Source organism: Uranotaenia lowii, chromosome 1 (assembly GCF_029784155.1).
Source record: "Uranotaenia lowii strain MFRU-FL chromosome 1, ASM2978415v1, whole genome shotgun sequence".
NCBI classification, from domain to species: Eukaryota; Metazoa; Arthropoda; class Insecta; order Diptera; family Culicidae; genus Uranotaenia; species Uranotaenia lowii.
Genome location: NC_073691.1, coordinates 22795864 through 22814942, shown reverse-complemented (window position 1 = coordinate 22814942; position 19079 = coordinate 22795864). Strand labels below are relative to the sequence as shown.

The 19079-nt window shown below is 35.0% G+C and overlaps 1 protein-coding gene across 1 annotated transcript in view; it reads left to right on the top strand.

Moving 5' to 3' along the window:
- The window catches only part of LOC129758424 (probable G-protein coupled receptor B0563.6), a 182126-nt gene that overhangs the window by 97130 nt on the left and 65917 nt on the right, over positions 1 to 19079 (top strand). Inside the window, exons 2-3 of the mRNA XM_055755930.1 lie at positions 2051 to 3249; positions 10809 to 10962. Coding sequence (XP_055611905.1) covers positions 3007 to 3249; positions 10809 to 10962 — 397 coding nt within the window. The 5' untranslated portion in view covers positions 2051 to 3006. The remainder of the gene's footprint in view (positions 1 to 2050; positions 3250 to 10808; positions 10963 to 19079) is intronic.

Sequence of the window (19079 nt, the reverse complement as noted above, 5' to 3'; positions counted from 1 at the left end):
ATAATGAAAAAAAAAATTTAAAATAATGTTTATTTTCATTATTCTTTAAATGTTCAGGTTTTGTCCAATTCATTTTTGAATTTTTCTATTCTGACGATCATGCTTAAAGAAAACTTCAATGTATTTAAATACAGAGGTAAACGAAAATCGAAAAAAAACTCAGTTTATGACGCCTCCAGCAAAATCCCATTTTCTGTTCAAATCAATCATCAGCAATTTTAAAATACTTGATCAGATAGGAGTTTTTGAATAGGAAGGATGGCTAAACTAAATTGAAACTAGATAGATTAAGTGTACTTAAGTTACCGGAAGAAAATAAGTTCGCTAACCAAAAGTTAGCGTAACTTATTTGTATATTGAACTATAATTCTGGATTTTTTCTGACACAAGGGTATCCACTTGCCTTCAGCCACTCAAAAGGAAGGCTGACTAAGGAACAGTGCTAAAATATTAAGGGGGGGGTAGGGTCTAACGGGTATAAAAAAACACCATTTTCACGATTTTTTTCTGGAGCTATCGTTCAAACAAATGTATTCAAATTTTTTGCATTATATAAAGCATTGTTAAAAGAACATTTAGTAATTTTTTCGTTGAAAAATATTGAAAAATGAGCCGGTGACGGAGCATTTTCGAGGATGCCTTTTAGAAAACAGGATTTGCGGTGGACACTGTATCTCAGAACAGAATCATCTGAAGTCAAAAAATCAGAGCAAAATATTTTTAATAGATGTTTTTCTGGACCCCAACGTTTTTATTTAATTTAAAAATATTTTTATGAAATTTTTGTGGCTGTTTGAAGTAAAAACTACGATTTTTCACTTAAAAATCCGCCATTTTTCACCTGTAAAATCTCCCCAAAATAAAAAAAATCAAAAAAGAAAAACGTTGGGGTCTAGTATTTTATATATAGAAAATATGTTCCAAATTTGAAAAGAATCGGATAAGTAGTTTTCAAATGACGATGTCCACGGACTTTAAAAATGTGCTTTCGAGAAAAACGCGTTTGAAGTTTCTGCTCTTGCTTTCTTGCAGTATTAGATAGGGGGAGATAAAGGCCTATAACTGCTACAGTTTTGCTTCAATTGACTTGAAAATTTGACACAACATTCTTGAAATGTTTAACAATAAGAAAATAAAAAAAAAATAAAAAAATCGATTTTTTGAAAATGTTAGACCCTACCCCCCCCTTAAAAAAATACTCAAAAATACAGGCTCATTAAAGTTTGCGGGTCAGATAGTGTTATTATAATTCAAAATCATTAAAAACATTTGAATTATGTGTAGGTACCCATAAAGACAAAAAGTTGAAGAAAAAAATCGATTTTTTATTTTTTTTTTATTTCATTTGTAGCAAATTTGTAACTATTTCATTCGTTTCAATACAATTAAAATTGAAAAATTAAAATGATAACTTGAAATTTCAGAGCAAATTAATTAAAAATAAGTACCAGAAGTTTCATTTTTCAGAAACTGATTTTGTTAATATTATTTTCAACCAAATGTTTAGTAAGAGTGTTGATTTTTTAAATAAGGAAATTGAATTCATATTGGATTGATATTAATTTCAATTGATATTCAAGGGGGGGAGGAGAAGCAGTGTGCAGCTTATATTTTAGACTCATTTGCAATTGAACCCCCTCCGCTTCGCCACCAATCCCACTCTTTCGCTCTTTAAAAATGATCGAAATGCTCTTGTTACCAAACTCTAATAGTTGAAAGAAGTGTTTCTAAATTTGAAACTAAACTTAAAGCTTAAAGTATGTTATACTCTGTATCACCATAGTATCGAAGATTGTTTATAATCAACATTTTCCAGATTCTTTAAAATTTTCTCTACCTTAAGCGAAATAGAACGCTCAAAACTTTCAGCGCCCATGGCCAGATCGGAATTCATAGTCTAATGTCCATGTTCGGTTCAGCTTAAACTGAGACCTTAATTATCCACTGGAAGAAAAACTTTCCAGTCATTAACTCTACCCTGGCACTGCTTAGTGTTAATTGAAAATTAATTCTAATCACTTTTACTATATCTCTCTCTTCCCCCGGACAGATATCTGTGGCAGTAGCTTCAAGATGACGACAAAAGCACTGTCACCTCCTGATAGCCTCTTCCGGTACCGCACCGCCTCACTCTAATTAGTTTCCCTCCGATTTCTACCAAGATTCCGAGGCGTTTTTCGAGAGGGATATGTGTAAATGCCATCCGATGGTACCGGTACTGCTCGTGGCTTCATCTGCTTCTCGGTCTTCCTCTTCGGCGACAGCTACATCTTCCTTCCATTTCAATGGAGGACAGCAGCCAACCGGTGGCGGCATCAGCAACAGCAGACGAGGAAGAAGGACTGCTGCCGGAAGTAATCCTCCGCATAGAGGCGGTGGTGCTGCCTCCAAGAGTAACCGATCTCACCGGAACGAACCTTCGAAGACCCACCAGAACACCGCCGTGCTGCTACGACACCGTCATCCATCTTCATCATCCGGTGACGTCGTCGTCGTCGTTGAACAAACCGGAACCAAAAACTGTAGGAAGATTCCGCAACAGAAGATTGGCGGAGAATCGATGCCTTCAGAGACCCTGATGTGTGACCCAGAAATGAATGACAGGAGCACCAAATCGTCAACGGCTGTCAACAGAGGACCAATTTCGGCGGCACGTGACAATTCCTGCTAATGAGAGCGAGTGTCATTTATCTATATGGTTGGACCGGGATTAGTAGGTCATTTATAGGTGGGCAAAATGTGATAATAGTAATTAGGCGTGTAAGTGTGTGACCTTTGGAACGAAAAATGGTAAAACCAGCAAAAAAGTAGGCCTTTGTTGAGAAAAAAAAAGTTATTGAAACCACGTGCTTTTTGTGACTGCCAAGATAGAAACAGACAAAACTAAAAAAATCCAAGCAACCCTAAAAACTAAGTAGTGTTCGCAAAGCTCAATTCCACGAAACGACTAATAAAACTAACAGAAATCAAATCAAAACAAACAAAAACCAGCTCCAGGATAGAATTATGATCCATCTGTATCCACTGGAGGAGCATCCGCATTTTTGTTCTTTTTACTGGGGTGGCACCGAAGTGTTGGACAGCGATAGCATTAACGGAAACATCAACGCCGCCGTCCTAGGAGGGAGCAACGGTAGTAGTAGTAGTTTCAGTTCGGTGGCACAGGTGGCAGCATCGGCGGCAGCGGTGGTGGCAACGGCTGGACCCGGTTCGCATTCGCTCAACTACGATGGGACGCTGAGGAGTGGGGTGAGTTTTTATTTTGACCTTTTTGTTCTCTTTCTTGAATCATATTACTCTGAACCCAACATCTAAATTGTTATGCTAGATTACAGTTTTGCTAAGAGCTTATGATTTTAACTCCAGTTATCAATTTCCTTGGAGGAGTGATTTTACTTACTGTGAGGGACATGATTGTATGAGTGAGCTCAAGGACGCTCTTTCTCAAGACCATCCTTCAGTAGCCCCCAGTCGACGCGCGTCAGCCTCGCGAGTAAGCCGCAGATACGGTTAAGTGTACAAGCTACTCCGATGGGTGATTTCCTGTAGGTATTCAAGTTGCACACTTACCTTTTCAGCAGAAATTCCCTAAGGTAGCCAACTAAGACCTCTGTTTTAGAGATCATCAATATAAACTAGCTTCAAAGAGGCCGGGACTGTTCAAAGACCCCAATATTATCGCCTAGCTGAATTTGAATGTGTACCATTCGCTTAAAGATTGAATGAAACTTGTAAGATAGTCTAAAATATTATTCAAACTTTTTATAATACCTTTAAGACGAAATACCTAGAAAAGATCATAGATGAAGATCATTCACGGCCGGATCTAACGACTGGTGTCATTGTCTGCGATCACCAGTGAGCCGAGATAGACAAAGTCTTTGACTATATCCAGCTCATCGACGTCGATTGTGACTTTTTTATTACTGGACAAGCGGGCTCGGTCAGTCTCGGATCCGCAGGCCAGCTTTTACTTCGTCTTGGACGTATGAATCATCAACCGAGTCCTTCCTGCTTTACGTTTCCGTTTGCGATAGACCTCCTCCACCGCCGCAGATGATCTGCCGACTATATCAATGTCATCGGCAAAGCAGATAAGTTGACTGAATTTGTTGAGAATCGTATCCCGCATTTCGCCCACAGCTCATACCACCTTCTAGCGCCACGTTGAACATCATGCAGGATAGGATATACCATCGTCTTGCCGAAGCCTCCGGCGCGATTCGAATAAACTCGATAATTCACCCGAAATCCTAACACAGCACTGCGTTCAATCCATCGTCGCCTTGATCAGTCTGGTCAGCTTCCCGGAAAAGCCGTTCTCGTCCATGATTTTCCATAGCTCGTTACGGTCGATCGTGTCGTAAGCGGCTTTGAAGTGTTCACGGCTGTTTTGGAGGTTTGCTGTAGTGTGAAGATCTGGTCCGTCGTTGACCGTCCCTCCATGAAGCCGGCGAGATGACTTCCCACGAATCTGCTTGCTTGTAGCGTTAGGCGGCGGAATAGGTTCGAAACAACACTTTGTAGGCGGCATTTAGGACAGTGATCGCTTGGTAGTTCTTACCCAGTCCCTCCACTTCTCCGGTAGCGGTTCTGTATCCTAGTGTGTCCATTTTGATGAGTTCAGCTTCGATGCCATCCTTTCCAGCCGAATTGTTGCTATTAAATGGTAAATGGCTTCCTTAACTTCACTTATTTATCATCGGGAGTGGCTCATCTAAGTCGTTGGCTGCGCCAGAGATGTACTTTCTACCGCCGTCTTGGTCTCCTGCATGTGCGCTTTTCAGGTTTCCATCGAAGTGCTGCTTCCACCTTTTGATCACCTCACCACGATTGTTCGTCATAATGCTTCCATCCTTATCCTGGCACATTTCGGCTTACGGCACGAAGCGATTGCGGGATGCGTTGAGTTTCCTATTGAACTTTCGTGTTTCTCTGAAACGATGCAAGTCTGCCTCCTCAAAACGTCGCGAAATTCAGACTCGCCTTCATCCTTCTACACTCCTCGTCAAACCTGTGTGTTGCCGTATCATATTTGCTAACCCCACTACCTTGATCTGGACCGTCTCTTCGGGCTTGAAGAGTATCTATGTCTATAAGACGACATCGATGTTCGTAGCTTGGCATGTGGAATTGGTTTTGCCAGTTAAGGTGTCTGAAGGCATAACGCAAAAAGGATAGCCTCGAGCAGCTCGTTACCGTTCTGATAGTAGGGACACCAGACAGCTGATGCGTATTCGAGGATGGATCGAACTATGCTGCAATACAGGCTTTTCAGGCAGTACACGTCCATGAATTCCTTGGCCACTCGAAATTAAAATCCGAGGCTTCTAGAAGCTTTATCGACCACGTAGTTCGTATGTGTTTTGAATTCTAGCTTACGGTCGAGTATTATGCCCAAATCATTGATGTGGTCCACCATACTGATAACTGCACATTTACTGTGATTCAAGTTGATGTCGCACTACTGTGCGAAAAGATTGAACTGGTTTTGCAGGAAATCAATGTCGTCCTGACCGTTTACGGCGTAGAACAGTTTAAGATCATCAGCATAACAAAGTTTCGGGCCGTCAAGAAGTGTACGCACATCGTTAAAATAGATTAAGAAGATAATTGGTCCTAAGTGACTACCTTCGGGCACAGCAGAGGAAGCAGAGAACTGGCTGGAGAGAGTGTCTCCAGTGCAGGCTTGTAAGTGGTCGTTTGAATTTTTCCGGAGACAACCACTACACATCGTTCGTGACAATCGTATGGGGCGCAATCAATTGATCGGAGAGTAAAAAAATGTCAAATGAAATTTTGATCTTTTGTGTGGTTAGTCGTTTGACTATCATCTCTCTTGCGTAGATAATCGCGATAATCATTCCACATTGTTCGACCGACACATCCAAACATCACCCGGCGCTGCAGAGTGGCGAATTTTTTTTCAACAGGAGAGAGTGAATAGAAAAGATTGCATTTGCTTATTGAGTCTGTAAGTTCTGCTGCGTGAAAGAGATAGGCGATGTCGTAAACTGTCGGGAATTATGGTCGTTTGACCATCAAATTATCCCTCTCGTGTACCAAGACACGAAATTTCGTTCGACAATCACACAAAGAAGAATGAATGTCGTTTCATTTGATGGTAGTCGACTGTTCGGCAAGTTTTCGGTCGCATTCGTTTGATGGCACGAACAATGAAACTGATAAAAGCAGGCTGTGCGACTGTCAGAGAAAATGTCGATGGTTTACAAGTCTGCTCCAGTGCGAACTGTCAATTTACGTCCAGTTATTGTGCGTTTAGATAAAAATTTTATAAACGACTTTGGTGAACTGGCATCATGGCTGACTTCCGACCAAAATATATTGAGTCGTTTTATTTGAGCGTGCGCCAAATTCACATGATATCAACGTTGCCACAAATTCATTTGAATCGTTTGTGTACCCCATTCTTGCCCGTAAGAGTCTCGCGAACACAAACGATTGCTGGCGAAAACGGTTACAGCAATAACAAAAAAAAAAACATTTCAACCCCGGCAGAGGGTGGTTTGTACAAAATATTTCGATCCCGACCGATTTTATTCAAACCGTGTGGGCGATCATACAAGCAGTGGGATACACGATGCAAAACGTGTTCACAGCGACAAAATTTCTTCGCATTTGTACCAATGTTGTGGCCCGCTTAATGTATGTAGAGATACTCTGGTGGATACAAATTTATGTGTGGCAACGTTGCATATAATGCACTGTTATTTTTTAAACACAACTGTCAAAAGTTCGGAAGTAAGTTCGGGATCGGAAGTCCGGACTTCCGAAGTAAAATTTAGTGGTGGCGCTATAATAAGTGACTGCGGAACCAGCCAAGTAAAGCAGTGTTTCGAAAAACACTCAATTCTCATGAGAGACACTGAAACGTTTTCTACAGCGAAAGCAAAACCTAAATTGTCTGTTGGTTTATCTACCAGCGGGGCAAAGATTGTGTTCGAGAGCGCTGTTCCGAGAATCAAAGAAATAAAATTTGAAAGAGAGACGTTCCTTTTCCAGTTGGAATTCTCAACTGATTGAGAAGCTACCTGATTCTCAGTTTCTTTTTTCACTCAATAACTTTTCTTGCTTACTCACTCACTCACTCACTTATTCATTTACTGATCGATGATCGGATGTTGTCTGCCTGATGCATCTTGCTTTGTTGTTGCTGTTGTTGGGGAGGACCAAAATAGCCATTCAAACACACAGGCAGTATGTATGTACATATGTATCTGCCGCTAAGGCAGAAAGTACGCAGGCAGTATGAACCGATGATTGAGTTTGAGTGAGTGAGTGAGTGGATTTTCGAATTGGATCTTGTATCAGTAAGGGTCTCAATCACTTCTGATACACCAGGTAGTTAGCTTGAGAGATAGACTTTAATGCGAATCTGCTCTCGCTTTTGAATCTTGTTTACATTGACTTCGCATTGTCGCTCTGCCGACTCTCTAGGGAACTACAGGCAGCATCATTCGGCTTTGAATGTTTCCAACTAGAAACCTATCATGAGCGTTTTTTCCGAGTGATTTTCGGAACACTGAAGTAAAGGTCCGCAGAACCCTAAGCGCTCAAGCTTACCAATGGAGATATCGTGGTTCTCTTTATCAAACGCTGCTGGCAAATCAGTATAAATGCCGTCCGCTGCTGTAGCTGTTCTAACTCCCGAAAACCACCAGGACGTTGTTGCACTTCGCACGCCGCCTCTGACATGAAGAACAGACGCGTTGGAGCCGCCTATATCAGTTTGCATGTGACCAGAGCATCCACCGGGGTCGAGTTTCCGATGTCAGCTGAGGTTGCTCCTCTTATGCGAGCAACCTCAGCTGACATCGGAAACTCGACCCCGGTGGATGCTCTGGTCACATGCAAACTGATATAGGCGGCTCCAACGCGTCTGTTCTTCATGTCAGAGGCGGCGTGCGAAGTGCAACAACGTCCTGGTGGTTTTCGGGAGTTAGAACAGCTACATGAACTCTGATATGAACTCTAACCGAAGGTTGGGTGTATGGGGTCTCGAGTTGCATGATATATACGGCACAAATGTCATCATCTCACACGTGAAGAGAAGCCGACTCAAACTCGAATTCGGAGAAATTTAGCAATGCTACCAGGTACTCTGAGTGGATAACTCTGAATATTAAAACAAAGATGAGTAGTTATCTCAATTACTCATTCATAAATGAGTACTTTCCCGGTTTGGGAATGTAAGTGTGAAAAAAACACGGAGAAAAAAGTATGGTATATTCCACATTAATCCATTTATATACAATAATATTTCTGATTGATTCTCGACTAACTATAAATATTGAACTTTCAACTATATATCTTATAGATTGTCTGATCACATTTTTGCAACTAACAATACATATAATAGATTCAAATATAGTTGTATGGTTGATTTTATGCATTCAACTATAAATATAATAAATTCAACTTCACATGTATCATTGAATTTATCATTCAACCATAAATATTATAGATTTAATTATAATTGTCTGCTTGATTCAACTATAAATATTGTACTTTATTTTATTTTCGTGGTATTCCATCTCACGACATAACTTGACGAACATAATTCCTAAAATTCACTCGGTCCATGGCAACCGTTCTCCAATTTCTCGGACATCCCACATTCGCCAAATCACGCTCCACTTGGTCTAAACACTACGCTCGTTGCGCCCCTGCTCGTCTCGTTCCTACCGGATTCGAAGCGAACACCTGTTTTGCAGGACAATCCTCTGAAATTCTCAACTTGTTCTGCCAGCGTATCCGGCCAGCCTTATCCACCTTCTGAATACTGGGTTCGCCGTAGAGTCGCGCGAGTTCGTGGTTCCTCCTTCCCTTTCATACTACAGTTAAAGTTTCGAAATTGTAATAGGTTGGTACTATTCCGGATGGCTTAGAACTTTAATATTAGGTTCTTAAATGAAGGCTAGCAGAGGGATGGAAGCATTGTATTTCTTTTTAATTTAACTATTCATTTTTATGATCCGACAAACTTAATCCCTATATCAATTTTATATAACTGTATACTTTGAACCTGATTAAAGATTTCTCTGATAGGGTAACGGGGATTGCAAGGTGGATTTGAACGCCGACATACCTAGAGCTATGATGATGGCAGCCGCCAGTCGAAGATCCAGTCGATCAGTCCCATTCGGTCGACTGCTTCTATCAAAGTTACCATGTGTGCAAAAAAAAAAGAAGAAAACAGCAACGTAGGACATTTGATCTGAAACAGGGTGGCGTTCATATCGTTTCTGAAGATTAAAAATTTTAGTTAGAAAAATGTATCTCTTTTTTTGCACCAGAAACTATTTACTTACCGGAAATGACCAATAAAAATGCCTCGCCCAAAATGGCAGTCCATCCAGATTACAGCCGGAGCAGCTCCGGGATCGATTCTAGAAAGAACAGCGAATGATGAACACATAAATCTAGATCGGGTGTTTCTTTTGCAGCTCGTCCAGAAGCGATCGGTACAATTCCTCCGGGACGCAACCCTCACTCATGTTTTTTTTCAACTCGAAGCGGCGCAGCTAATTCATAATACTATCGAGGTAAAAAAAAAACGGATTTGACTTTTGAATCGGATATTTTACGGAAGGCCAATTCTTTTCTTTCACAACAGTCACGACACGAATGTTTTCGCAACATCGTTGCCACAGAAACAGTAAACACCAGCTATCAGCTGCTGAGGTTACACTTAACTTATGAACATCTAGTATTTGTGTCAAATATCACACATCGATCATAAAAATATTGTTGAGTTTACTATATTTATAGCTCAATGCCTAGAATCAATCATTCAATTGAAGTTCAATTTATCATATTTACATTTGAATCAGTTATACCATTAAAGTTGAAATTATCATATTTATAGTCAACTGTGAAAGGTCATCCAGGTATGTATAGTTGAATCTACTATATTTATAGTTGAATGCCTAAAATCAATACTACAATAGTAGTTTTATTCATCATATTTACAGTTGAATAAATTATACTATTACACTTGAATCCATTATATCCATAATTGATTGCGTAAGGATAATCCGCAGTTTATAGTTGAGTCTATCATATTTATAGTTGGATGCGAAAAAACCAACTACACTTTGATGATTAGTTTAACAAGCTGATAGAATTGAAACAACAGTTGGCTTTTTCCGTGAAACTAGTAATCGCTAATATCGCTTTTGTTGCTATCATATTACGTGATCGGCGATATGTGAGTCATTAAACATTCCACCACTAGAACCTGCGTTTTAACTGCTTTTTAAACTGTATTTCATGATCAAGAATGGTTTCGTCAGGCGAAGGATTTGAAGACTATACAAAACCGCGACCCTAGTAAGATGACTCCATCGCCAAGGATATCGCGTGAAACATCGACTCCATCGTGAGGTGGTTCAGTAGATTTGAGATGAAAAATCTCAAGAATGGAACCAACATCAAAGATCTCAGATAGGGTTTAGTAGAGAGTGACAGTATTTGGCATGCCGCTCTTGAGTCAGGAACAAATGTTAGAGAACATATGTTCAAAGATGTGTATGCATGTTCTACAACACTGAAGTCAAAGTACTAGCTTGATTAAATACTGCTTGAATCTCCGACGGTAGTTTTCTGATTTTTTATGAAAGGCGAAATTCACAAAAGTTTTTCAACGTTGACTGGAAATTTACACTTTTTAGTTTTTTTTTTCGAAAAAAAAAACATATATTTTTACAACCATTGTTCATTCTAAAAGCAGAGTGTTTCTGCTCAATATTCATTTTCTTTGTTTTTTCCCCAATTTTATCGTCTAGCTCTACGAGGATCCTCGCATCGAAAATCTGCGTAAAATATCGTACGGCATCGCGCTGCCCATCATCTGTGCCCTCGGAATTGTGGGCAACGTGCTCAATCTGGTGGTCCTCACCCGACGAAATATGCGAGGAACCGCCTACATCTACATGCGAGGTGAGTTTGTTTTCCTTTTTTTATCAGAAACCTAAACAATCCAAACCCGAATGTTTCAATAATTTGATCTAGAAAAAAAGAGTTGTCAATATTTTTATTAATCACCCTTCAGCAGACAGCAAACTGTATCATTTTCAATTAAAACAATGTTCTCGTAACCAGTCCATTGAAAACTGGCTCTTGGCTAGGGACCAAAATAGAGACTGCAGAGTAGTAAAAAACCAGAGCAAGAAAAATTGCCTTCCCATTAGGTATTGTGCGAGCATAAAACTGGAACAGGAATACCAGAATCTCCGTTTTCGAACTCAGCATCCATTCTTTGGTTGGGTGCATTCAGAAGAATGGGGAAGACGAAGTTGAAGAGCTCTCCAAAATTAGGTTACCCAAAAACTGGGTGAATTTGCCCTCTGGGCTGTGCTTGGACAGGCAAAATGGAACCGGAACAGGAGGAGAAGTCTCCTGTCCAGAAGCAGTCCTCTTTTTGGATTTTGGTTTTAAAGTTGCCAATATGTACGCTGCAGATTTTGCTACAAGTGCACTAGAATAATTGTTGAGCCCGAAATTTGCATTCTTTCAAGAGCTCGTCTTCGAAGTTTGCGAGCATGATATAACATAATAGGTGAAGCTTACACTTGACTTGGTTCAAACATCCGCAAGGTTTTGACAGATGAGCATCTTCTTGAGTGATCCATCAACCGACTCAAGAGGAAAGGTTGAAAAATTGATTGATGATTGTCAACCACACTCAAATACTCTCTACTTTTGCAATTTTGAAACACTTTTGACCCAATTTTGACAATTTTGTCATTTTTGACAATTTTGACAATTTTGACAATTTTGACAATTTTGACAATTTTGACAATTTTGACAATTTTGACAATTTTGACAATTTTGACAATTTTGACAATTTTGACAATTTTGACAATTTTGACAATTTTGACAATTTTGACAATTTTGACAATTTTGACAATTTTGACAATTTTGACAATTTTGACAATTTTGACAATTTTGACAATTTTGACAATTTTGACAATTTTGACAATTTTGACAATTTTGACAATTTTGACAATTTTGACAATTTTGACAATTTTGACAATTTTGACAATTTTGACAATTTTGACAATTTTGACAATTTTGACAATTTTGACAATTTTGACAATTTTGACAATTTTGACAATTTTGACAATTTTGACAATTTTGACAATTTTGACAATTTTGACAATTTTGACAATTTTGACAATTTTGACAATTTTGACAATTTTGACAATTTTGACAATTTTGACAATTTTGACAATTTTGACAATTTTGACAATTTTGACTATTTTGACAATTTTGACAATTTTGACAATTTTGACAATTTTGACAATTTTGACAATTTTGACAATTTTGACAATTTTGACAATTTTGACAATTTTGACAATTTTGACAATTTTGACAATTTTGACAATTTTGTCAATTTTGACAATTTTGACAATTTTGACAATTTTGACAATTTTGACCATTTTGACAATTTTGACAATTTTGACAATTTTGACAATTTTGACAATTTTGACAATTTTGACAATTTTGACAATTTTGACAATTTCGACAATTTTGACAATTTTGACAATTTTGACAATTTTGACAATTTTGACAATTTTGACAATTTTGACAATTTTGACAATTTTGTCAATTTTGACAATTTTGACAATTTTGACAATTTTGACAATCTTGACCATCTTGACAATTTTGACAATTTTGACAGTTTTAACAATTTTGACAATTTTGACAATTTTGACAATTTTGACAATTTTGACAATTTTGACAATTTTGACAATTTTGACAATTTTGACAATTTGGACAATTTTGACAATTTTGACAATTTTGACAATTTTGACAATTTTGACAATTTTGACAATTTTGACAATTTTGACTATTTTGACTATTTTGACAATTTTGACAATTTTGACAATTTTGACAATTTTGACAATTTGGACAATTTTGACAATTTTGACAATTTTGACAAATTTGACAATTTTGACAATTTTGACAATTTTGACAATTTTGACAATTTTGACAATTTGAACAATTTTGACAATTTTGACAATTTTGACAATTTTGACAATTTTGACAATTTTGACAATTTTGACAATTTTGACAATTTTGACAATTTTGACAATTTTGACAATTTTGACAATTTTGACAATTTTGACAATTTTGACAATTTTGACAATTTTGACAATTTTGACAATTTTGACAATTTTGACAATTTTGACAATTTTGACAATTTTGACAATTTTGACAATTTTGACAATTTTGACAATTTTGACAATTTTGACAATTTTGACAATTTTGACAATTTTGACAATTTTGACAATTTTGACAATTTTGACAATTTTGACAATTTTGACAATTTTGACAATTTTGACAATTTTGACAATTTTGTCAATTTTGTCAATTTTGACAATTTTGACAATTTTGACAATTTTGACAATCTTGACAATTTTGACAATTTTGACAATTTTGACAATTTTGACAATTTTGACAATTTTGACAATTTTGACAATTTTGACAATTTTGACAATTTTGACAATTTTGACAATTTTGACAATTTTGACAATTTTGACAATTTTGACAATTTTGACAATTTTGACAATTTTGACAATTTTGACAATTTTGACAATTTTGACAATTTTGACAATTTTGACTATTTTGACAATTTTGACAATTTTGACAATTTTGACAATTTTGACAATTTTGACAATTTTGACAATTTTGACAATTTTGACAATTTTGACAATTTTGACAATTCTGACAATTTTGACAATTCTGACAATTTTGACAATTTTGAAAATTTTGAAAATTTATACAACTTATACAATTTTGACAATTTTGACAAATTTGACAATTTTGACAATTTTGACAATTTTGACAATTTTTACATTTTGGACAATTTTGACAATTTTGACAATTTTGACAATTTTGACAATTTTAACAATTTTGACAATTTTGACAATTTTGACAATTTTGACAATTTTGACAATTTTGACAATTTTGACAATCTTGACAATTTTGACAATTTTGACAATTTTGACAATTTTGACAATTTTGACAATTTTGACAATTTTGACAATTTCGACAATTTTGACAATTTTGACAATTTTGACAATTTTGACAATTTTGACAATTTTGACAATTTTGACAATTTTGACAATTTTGTCAATTTTGACAATTTTGACAATTTTGACAATTTTGACAATTTTGACAATCTTGACCATCTTGACAATTTTGACAATTTTGACAGTTTTAACAATTTTGACAATTTTGACAATTTTGACAATTTTGACAATTTTGACAATTTTGACAATTTTGACAATTTTGACAATTTTGACAATTTTGACAATTTGGACAATTTTGACAATTTTGACAATTTTGACAATTTTGACAATTTTGACAATTTTGACAATTTTGACAATTTTGACTATTTTGACTATTTTGACAATTTTGACAATTTTGACAATTTTGACAATTTTGACAATTTGGACAATTTTGACAATTTTGACAATTTTGACAAATTTGACAATTTTGACAATTTTGACAATTTTGACAATTTTGACAATTTTGACAATTTGAACAATTTTGACAATTTTGACAATTTTGACAATTTTGACAATTTTGACAATTTTGACAATTTTGACAATTTTGACAATTTTGACAATTTTGACAATTTTGACAATTTTGACAATTTTGACAATTTTGACAATTTTGACAATTTTGACAATTTTGACAATTTTGACAATTTTGACAATTTTGACAATTTTGACAATTTTGACAATTTTGACAATTTTGACAATTTTGACAATTTTGACAATTTTGACAATTTTGACAATTTTGACAATTTTGACAATTTTGACAATTTTGACAATTTTGACAATTTTGACAATTTTGACAATTTTGACAATTTTGACAATTTTGACAATTTTGTCAATTTTGACAATTTTGACAATTTTGACAATTTTGACAATCTTGACAATTTTGACAATTTTGACAATTTTGACAATTTTGACAATTTTGACAATTTTGACAATTTTGACAATTTTGACAATTTTGACAATTTTGACAATTTTGACAATTTTGACAATTTTGACAATTTTGACAATTTTGACAATTTTGACAATTTTGACAATTTTGACAATTTTGACAATTTTGACAATTTTGACAATTTTGACTATTTTGACAATTTTGACAATTTTGACAATTTTGACAATTTTGACAATTTTGACAATTTTGACAATTTTGACAATTTTGACAATTTTGACAATTTTGACAATTTTGACAATTTTGACAATTCTGACAATTTTGACAATTCTGACAATTTTGACAATTTTGAAAATTTTGAAAATTTATACAACTTATACAATTTTGACAATTTTGACAAATTTGACAATTTTGACAATTTTGACAATTTTTACATTTTGGACAATTTTGACAATTTTGACAATTTTGACAATTTTGACAATTTTAACAATTTTGACAATTTTGACAATTTTGACAATTTTGACAATTTTGACAATTTTGACAATTTTGACAATCTTGACAATTTTGACAATTTTGACAATTTTGACAATTTTGACAATTTTGACAATTTTGACAATTTTGACAATTTTGACAATTTTGACAATTTTGACAATTTTGACAATTTTGACAATTTTGACAATTTTGACAATTTTGACAATTTTGACAATTTTGACAATTTTGACAATTTTGACAATTTTGACAATTTTGACAATTTTGACAATTTTGACAATTTTGACAATTTTGACAATTTTGACAATTTTGACAATTTTGACAATTTTGACAATTTTGACAATTTTGACAATTTTGACAATTTTGACAATTTTGACAATTTTGACAATTTTGACAATTTTGACAATTTTGACAATTTTGACAATTTTGACAATTTTGACAATTTTGACAATTTTGACAATTTTGACAATTTTGACAATTTTGACAATTTTGACAATTTTGACAATTTTGACAATTTTGACAATTTTGACAATTTTGACAATTTTGACAATTTTGACAATTTTGACAATTTTGACAATTTTGACAATTTTGACAATTTTGACAATTTTGACAATTTCAATTTTTTGGGTATCAGAGTGCGTTAACCTCTTTGAAAAAAAATTGGGTGCAAATTCTTAGATTTTTTGCTCAGATGCGGTAGACCGCATGACGGGCTAGCAAATTTACAGTTCGGTTCTGCTGATGTTTGTTGCGGCGAGAAATGGGTTCAGGGCAGCAGGAAAAATACTCAAGCATCAGCTAGCAAAAAAAAACAAGTTTCTGAATTCCCCGGAAACGGGTACTTGCTGGAGAATGTTGGACAAGTGCCAACTCAGTCACTCGGGAAGGAAAAGTTGGCACAAACAAATGAAAAGGGCTTGATGTAGTTTTTTTCCTGGGTTCCGATGTTGGTGCTCTGACATTTTGACAAAAAAGAACTTTCGGTTTGCAAATAATAGTTTCCAGAGTGGTGAAATGTTCCAGGGAGGATGGCCTTTGGAAAAAGCCCTTTGGACAGTAAACTGGGCATAGGTTTTTTTTGTTTAACCAGATTCTATGCTTTAGTGTTTACGGCTCATTTATTCGGGATAAAAGTCAACATAAAATGCACTTCTTTTCAGTTGAATGAAGAACATTTTTGGTTCGAATCTTCTTCAATTTAAACAATTGTCCTGAATGCAGGATTAAGCTTTAAAATATTCTTTTATTCAGTCAGTTTTTTCGTGTAGCTTCCGACTTCCTCCATCGAAGGATATTTATAACCAAATCCGGAAATAATACAATCCGGGCCGAGATCCTTCGATCGATTGATTTCAGCAAATTGTTTCTTCAGTTGACTGCGCCCATCATCGCCCACCGAAGAAGACTACTGATGCTGGGATTTTTGGTGGTCCAGTGCAAATGACACATTTCCAGAAATTCAGGAAATTTGATTTGCCTTCCCTCGAAACGGTTTCTACGAAGTCTCGGAACTTTTTGATTCCTCGAAATAGACTGAATAAAGGAAAATAACCAGATGAAAAAAAAAAATAATCACAATCCCTTTAGTTGAGATTTGAGAGATTGAACATGGACGAATGTTTGCCGAATCGATGATGGCGTCTACATACATAAATGTCGTGGGTTGGTATCAAGGATGGTGGCAAGTCAACAGCTTGTCCAAACTCAAACAGCAAACAGAAGGCATCAACCTGGAAAAATCGGTTGCCACGTGTCGAAGGAAAGTAAATGTTTGACGATAATATCGAATGTATGGAGTCAACTAGGAACCTTTGGTCTCTAATTTTAAAATTGACAGAAATTTAAACTTTTTTCTCAAGAATTTCGAAATAATGAAAACATTCATTCGATAAAAATTAATAACCGTCAAGACAAGACTTAACCGGTTTTGGTGTCAGAATCATTCTCAAATGTCAACTTGCTTCGGTGCCATTCATCATCATCGCCAGGCGACATTCTGCTGTAGGTAGTGCTTCCACAATCCACATCCATCGTCAGTCATAAATCAGCAACGGGTTTCTTCAAAGGGCTGATTAACTAAAGCTCCTCGGTTGATTTGGCACGGTTCTGAAAAGAGCCGAGCTTGGTGTGGTTTTTGTTGAGCAGCGGTTATTATTCATTCGAAAGAGGTTCCATAATTTATCACCTCTTTTGGGGAAGACTCTGTCGAGAATTGCTATTTGAAAGATTGCTTTGGAGGATGATGAACTTTGTGCTTCATAACAGCGTGCTAACTAGACAAGCAAAATAAAAAAAAAATCTAAAATTTCCAATTTTGTCTACGAGCTGATAAGTTGAAATTCTCGAGAAAATAACAAAAATGGCGAAAATATCACAAAAATAAAACAGAAATGACACAGAAAAGTCACAAAAATGACACAAAAATGACACAAAAATGACACAAAAATGACAAAAAAATGGCACAAATATAAAACAAAAAAAAACAAAAATAGCACAAAATTGACATAAAAAACACAAAAATAGAACAAAAATGACCCGAAAGTGGCACAAAAATGACCAAAAAATGATACAAAAATGATACACAAATGCCACACAAAGACACAAAAATGACACAAAACTGACACAAAAATGACAACAAAATGACACAAAAATGACAAAATTGATACAAAAATTATACACAAATGACACAAAAAATTCCCAAACATAAGACAAAAATGACATAAGAATAACAAAAATGATACAAAAATGAAACAAAAATGACATAAAAATGACACAAAAATGATTCAGAAATGACACAAAAATGACACAAGAGTAACATAAAAACGGAAAAAGGAAGGAAAAAATGACAAAAATGACAAAAATGACAAAAATGACAAAAATGACAAAAATGACAAAAATGACAAAAATGACACAAAAATGAAAAAAAATGACACAAAAATGACACAAAAATGACACAAAAATGACAAAAATGACAAAAATTACAAAAATGACAAAAATGACAAAAATGACAAAAATGACAAAAATGACAAAAATGACAAAAATGACAAAAATGACAAAAATGACAAAATGACAAAAATGACAAAAATGACAAAAATGACAAAAATGACAAAAATGACAAAAATGACAAAAATGACAAAAATGACAAAAATGACAAAAATGACAAAAATGACAAAAATGACAAAAATGACAAAAATGACAAAAATGACAAAAATGACAAAAATGACAAAAATGACAAAAATGACAAAAATGACAAAAATGACAAAAATGACAAAAATGACAAAAATGAAAAAAATGACAAAAATGACAAATATGACAAAAATGACAAAAATGACAAAAATGACAAAAATGACAAAAATGACAAAAATGACAAAAATGACAAAAATGACAAAAATGACAAAAATGACAAAAATGACAAAAATGACAAAAATGACAAAAATGACAAAAATGACAAAAATGACAAAAATGACAAAAATGACAAAAATGACAAAAATGACAAAAATGACAAAAATGACAAAAATGACAAAAATGACAAAAATGACAAAAATGACAAAAATGACAAAAATGACAAAAATGACAAAAATGACAAAAATGACAAAAATGACAAAAATGAC